Below are 6,000 nucleotides of genomic sequence, written 5' to 3' on the forward strand. Positions count from 1 at the left end.
AATTATTATGTTTTTAAAGGAAAGCACCCTTATCACCTTAAGCTCCAGGTTTTCACAAGGTCACTGTGATTCAGACTAAAAAGTACAGGTAGGTTACATAGGGGGTTTGTTAAAGTACAGATGCTCAGCCAGTTGTTGTAGATCATTCCTGCAGTGTCAGTAGTTGAGAAGCTGAGGCAGGACTATCTGATGTTCAAGGCCAGCTGCAGCTACATGAGACCCTGTGACTGGACATAGTAAATTTACATCTTATTGAGAGAGCTCAGCTGAGACAGGAAAGAAGGAAGACAAGGAGAATATGATGACTATTTCCAAAACAGCGCTCTTCCTAGCAAAGGAAGCGTGGGGATTTGCTTTTGGAACTCTAGACACATTCAGTCCTAGGCATTCCCAGTAAGAGGTCACTCCTGAGCATCCCGTTAAAGGTCTCTCTTTTAATGATTTGTTTATAGTTTATATGTGTGAGTGTTTTGCCTCTGTGTATATATGTACACCGCATGCATCGCTGTTGCCTGTGGAGGTATGAAGAGGATATCCGATCACTGAAACTAGAGTTTCAGATGGAGCGAGCCACCACGAGGCCTAGGAACTAAACCTGGGTCTTCTGCAAAAGGCAGAAAACAAGTGCTTTTAAAGTCTGAGCCATCTCTGTAGTCATGATGGACAGACAGAACAGGTCATTCATTTTAAAGGAAAGCTGGTAGAAATATTTGAAGGCATGCTTAGCACCAAGTCCTGGATTATTTACAGTAGGATTAAAGTAGCAGAAATACATCTGGGAATGCTCAGCTTATACCAGAACTAGAAAGTTTCTCTGGAAAGAGAAGGGAAGGGAAGGAGAGGGGAGGGAAGGGAAGGTTACAAGGCTGGTGAGATGGTTGAATAGCTAAAGGTGCTTGCCACACCCCCAAACCTGATGATTTGGTTCAATCCCTGGGATCCACATGATAGACTTCCCAAAGGGGAGTGGCCTCTACACACATGTGCACATGCATAACTCTCAAGTTTATGGCTTGTGCATATTAGGCAAGCCGTCTTTCAACTGAGCTATGTACCTAACCCTGGAGTCGATTTTTAATAATTATTAATATGAGCAGTTCATGAGCCAGGATTTGGTTGAATAATCATCTAAACAATATGCATTTTTCCCTATTTCCCCCTGCCTTTTAGCGAAATCAACTTTTCTGTCATTGGTCACTATGTGGATTACCTGGTGAAGGAACAGGGGGTGAAGAACATTTTTGGTAAGTCATCTTGAGAGATCTCTGTATATGTCTAACTCAGGCCTTAGCAAGTAATAGATCTCACCTGACCAGGAGGGCATAGGGCATGTTATCAGAGGCCTGTTAGGATAACTAAAAGTTCTGAATGTGTAGGCTCATTGACTTTAGGTCTACAGATTCCTTGTAGAACACCTCATTTGGCATCATGCCAACAAATACAGCAGGTTTTTATCCCCCACTTAGAGACAAAACTCTGTCTTAGAGACTCTTGAGGTCATGAAACAAAAAGGGGGTAGAGTAACAGCAAAGCCTGCATAAGTAACAGTTTATCTCCCTGCTACAGGGCCTGGCAAAATGACACATACCTTTAATTCCAGTGCTTAGGGGGTTGAGGCAGATGGATCTCTGAGTTCATAGACAGCCTGGTCTATAGAGTGAGTTCCAGGACAGCCAGGGGCACACAGAGAGACCCTGTGTTGAAGGGAGGAAGAAAGGAAGGGAGGGAGGGAGGAAGGGAGGAAGGAAGGAAGGGAGGGAGGGAGGGAGGGAGGGAGGGAGGGAGGGAGGGAGGGAGGGAGGGAGGGAGGAAGGAAGAAAACCTGCTCTTTTCTGAAGGGAAACAGAGGAACAGTAGTATATCTGGGAGAGAGGGGAGGTGGGGAGTTGACTAGAGGGAGAGGAGTCTGATTGGGGTGAATTATATGAGAGGAGAATAAATAAAAGAGGAATTACAATAAATAAATAAATACAAATTAATCCAATGTGGTAGCATGCATCTATAATCCTAGCACTTAGAGGCTAAAGCATATAGGACCATAAAGCCAGACCAGGATAGATGCAGCCTAACACTCTGTCTTTAAAAACAGTGGGCTAGGGAGGTGGTTCAATGGTTAAGACTCTTGCCACTTTGGCAAAGGACCTGGGTTCAATTCCAGGCAGATCAGCATCTCACAACCACTCCATAACTCCAGTTTCAAGAGATCAAACATGCTTCCTCTGGCACATCCTTGTATACAGACGCAATAATAAAAATAATAAATCTTGTTTTGTTAAATTCCCACCTGTCGCTAAGGACAAGGAACGATTTCTAACCAAAGTCACAGTTAGCCTCCTCGCTGTTTTTGACTACGTGAAGGCAGAAAAGGACCAAGTCTGAAGTAAAAATGGACGAGTGGCACATCTCCCTCCAGGCTCCATCTCTGTTTGTCCTTTGTGCCCCTTCCTCTCATGCAGGGGTTTCGGACCCAACCCTTCCAGACTTAGGATTGGAGGAACAAAAAGCATTGGCTGGTCTTTCTAACTGACTCTGTTTAAACAGTGAATGGTACCACGGGAGAAGGCCTGTCCCTGAGCATCGCTGAACGTCGCCAGGTCTCAGAGGAATGGGTTAGTCAAGGGAGAAACAAGTGAGTGATTATGATGAGATAGTGAGGGGGTGGGGTGTGTGGGTGGGTGGGGGCTTGGGGGTGGGACTGTAGGGAGGTGGAGGAGCCGAAGCTCTGAGTCGTCTACACTTGGCAGGAGCTTCCTTCCTTTATCTGGGGAAGGGCAGCCAGACCACAAAACCATCCAGCTCTTTTACAGAAACCACCTCTGATCTGCTTATGAGGCCAAGAGAACAAGATGGTGGCCTGTTGTGTGTTTAGCATTCCTCTGTCTTAGTTAGGGCTTCTATTGCTAGGATGAAACACCATGACTGGGAATAAGCAGCTTGGAGAAAAAGGGTTTACTTAGCTTATACTGCCACATCATAGTCCATTACTGAGGGGAGTCAGGGCAGGAACCCAGAGGTGGGAGCTGATGCAGAGGCTGTGGAGGAGGGGGCTTCCTCGCTTGCTCCTTGTGGCTTGATCAGTTTGTTTTATTTTACTTATGTTTGGTTTTCTGAGGCAAGGTTTCTCTGCATACCTTGATGTACTGCAACTCTCTCTGTAGACCAGGCTGGCCTAGAACTCACAGATATCCACCTGCCTCTGCCTCCCAAGTGCTGCAAGGGCTAAAGGTGTGCACCGCCACACCCACTTTATTACTTTCTTATATGCCTATGGGCTAAGCCCTCCCACATCAATCCCACATTAAGAAAATCCCCTAGACAAGTGGTTCTCAATGTCCTAATGCTGCGACCTTTTAGTACAGTTCTTCATGGGATGGTGACCCCCAATCATAAAAGTCTGTTGTTGCTACTTCATAACTGTAATTTTGCTACTGTTATGAATCATAATGTAAGTATCTATTATGTGACCCCTGTCAGGTTGAGAACCACTGCCCTAGATTATAAGGCCTGAAGACCTGCCTACAGGCCAATCTATGGAGGTATTTTCTCTTTAGCATTCCCTCTTCCCAGATGACCCTACCTTGTGTCAAATTGACATAAAACTAGCCACCCAATGTGTCACACCAGGGAGCTGGAGCCTGGTCTTTGCCCTCAGTCTGTTTCCCATCCGATTTCAAATCAGGTTGTGAGACCCATCACTTCTGTCTCTGATTAAGTATAAACTGAGGCAAAGGAGTGGTTGGCAGTATTTAGGTGGAGGTAAATGTTGGTTAGTAGAAATATCTGAGCAAGGCCCCTCTTCCTATATAGCTAAGTGTGGACGGGAGAACCCGGAAGCTGGCATCTGCAAACAGAAGCTCTTCCTGATGATAGGATGCTAGCACAGCTTGCCAAAGCGATGTTAGGTCGCTTTCTCTTACCATTTTTTCTTATTTTTATTTGTCTATTTTGTGTTGTTTGGGTTTTTGTTATCGTTTTGGTTTGGTTTTCGGTTTTCCGAAGCAGGGTTTCTCTGTACATCCCTGGCTATCCTAGAACTTGCTTTGTAGACCAGGCTGGCCTCAAACTCAGAGATCTACCTGCCTCTGCCTAGGAGTGTTAGGATTAAAGGTGGGCACTACCACTGCTGAGCAGTTTGTTTTTAAATTGAGGCAGGGTGAATCACCTGCCAAGTTCCTTTATTATCATTATAATAATAATCATCGTTGTCATTGTCATGTGTATGATATATAAGAGTGTGAACAACATGTGATGGTCAGAAGACAGCTTGAGTAGTAGGTCCTGAGGATAGAACTCTGATCCTTGGACTTCTCAGCAAGCCCCCTTACCCATCTCTCCAATCTGTCTGATTTTCTTCCAGGGAGAGTCATTTGTCTCAACTCATTTTGTAACCCAAATTAGCCTTCAACTTTTGATCCTCCTGTCTCCAGCTGGGATAGTCAGTGTGCAGTATACCAGAAGACTAGAATTTTTATTTTTTGAGACAGGGTTTCTTTATATAGGTCTGACTGTCCAGTAACTCGCTATATAGATCAGGCTTGCCTTGAACACACAGAGACTCACCTGCCTCTGCCTCTGGAACGCTGAGGTTAAAGGTGTGTATACCACTATGCTTGCTTCCTCAGGATTGCTCTATTCTTCAGTCTTAGCCACGCTACCTAATGTCAGACATTCCCCTCCTCCCTTTGTCTTGTTGCTCTTAAGTGTTTAGTTTAAAATAGTGCTGTATTTCCTCAAGGTTTTCCTTCCATTCAGTCTTGAGGGCTTGGGGTTGGCTGGTTCTGTAACAATGTAAAGGTGGATTCTAGCTGGAAAGGGAAGCTGTGAGGCCTGGAAATGCAGAACTTTGATGGAGGACAGGAAGTCCTGCCCTGCTGTCACACAGCTCTGCCTTTCTCTTCCTACAGAAGTTTCCTCTTTTCCCCTGTAGTTTGCCTTGTTTTTCTTCCTGCCCCCTTTCTCCCCCCCCTTTTTTTTAAGAATGTTTCTGTTATTTCTTTTTATGAGTGTTTGTGATAAGTAATGTCCACGAACGAAATGAGCCAGTTCAAGCCAAGTTAAAGTATAAAGGCAGGTTTGTTGAGCGTAGCTCTTCACCAACCACACAGGAGGGCGTTAGTGCAGGAAAGAGAGACAGGGACTGGGGTGGGGGAATGGGGGAGGGAGAGAAAGCATGCAAGAAGAGAAAGATGCAGAAAGAGAAAGGGAAGAGCCAAAATGACTGGATGAGAGGAAGCCCAGCTCCTGGGCTGAAAAGTTCAGAGTAAAGGGTAGGGTGTGCCACCCACTTTTTATAACAGGTCAGGACTGAGGGATGCTGGGAGAACATGGAGGCCAAATCCACTTTGGTATGTTAAGTACCACACCTCAGCTGCTTGTCCCAAGTCTGAAACCCAGCAGTATCTACATGTGTATCTACAAAGGACAGAAAAAGACGTCAGATTCCCCAGAACTGACATTACAGACAATAGCAAACCACCATGTAAGTGCTGGGAATTGAACCCAGGTCCTGAAGGAACAAGCCAGTGCTTATAACCACTGCGCCATCTCTCCAGTCCCATATTATGTTCTTGGTAACCCAAGCTCTTGTTCTTAGCTTCAGAATTCTACATGTCCTAAAAACTGAGCACACACTTCCTTTTGTTCCAGTCAGGACCTGGTGACCTGATTCAGCCCTTGAACCCACATTTTTGGCTCATATCTTTTACTTGATCTGAAGCTTTTGAGTAGAAAAGTTCTGTCTCCAGATGTTTTGAGATAGCCTTTGTAAATTTGGATCCTGAAAGAACTGCTTTGCTGTGATCTTTTACAAAATTTTCCTTTCTACATGATGTTGTATTTTATACAAAAAGAAAAGGAAGCCCGGGTATGTTTGGAGGCCTGGTATGGTGAGTGGGTGTGGAGAGGAAGGGAGTGAGTCTGGGAGCACAGGCTGAGGCATCTCTTCCCCTTAGAATAGAGTTTATTTAGGGCATGGGGAGGGAAGTTGAGGGCATAGTAGGG

The 6,000-nt window shown here is 45.1% G+C and overlaps 1 protein-coding gene across 1 annotated transcript in view; it reads left to right on the plus strand.

Moving 5' to 3' along the window:
• Positions 1-6,000, plus strand: part of NPL (N-acetylneuraminate pyruvate lyase) — a 40,144-nt gene that overhangs the window by 9,014 nt on the left and 25,130 nt on the right. Inside the window, exons 2-3 of the mRNA XM_080937064.1 lie at positions 1,171-1,244; positions 2,542-2,629. Coding sequence (XP_080793190.1) covers positions 1,171-1,244; positions 2,542-2,629 — 162 coding nt within the window. The remainder of the gene's footprint in view (positions 1-1,170; positions 1,245-2,541; positions 2,630-6,000) is intronic.

This window comes from Micromys minutus, assembly GCF_963924665.1.
Source record: "Micromys minutus genome assembly, chromosome: 1".
Taxonomy (NCBI): Eukaryota; Metazoa; Chordata; class Mammalia; order Rodentia; family Muridae; genus Micromys; species Micromys minutus.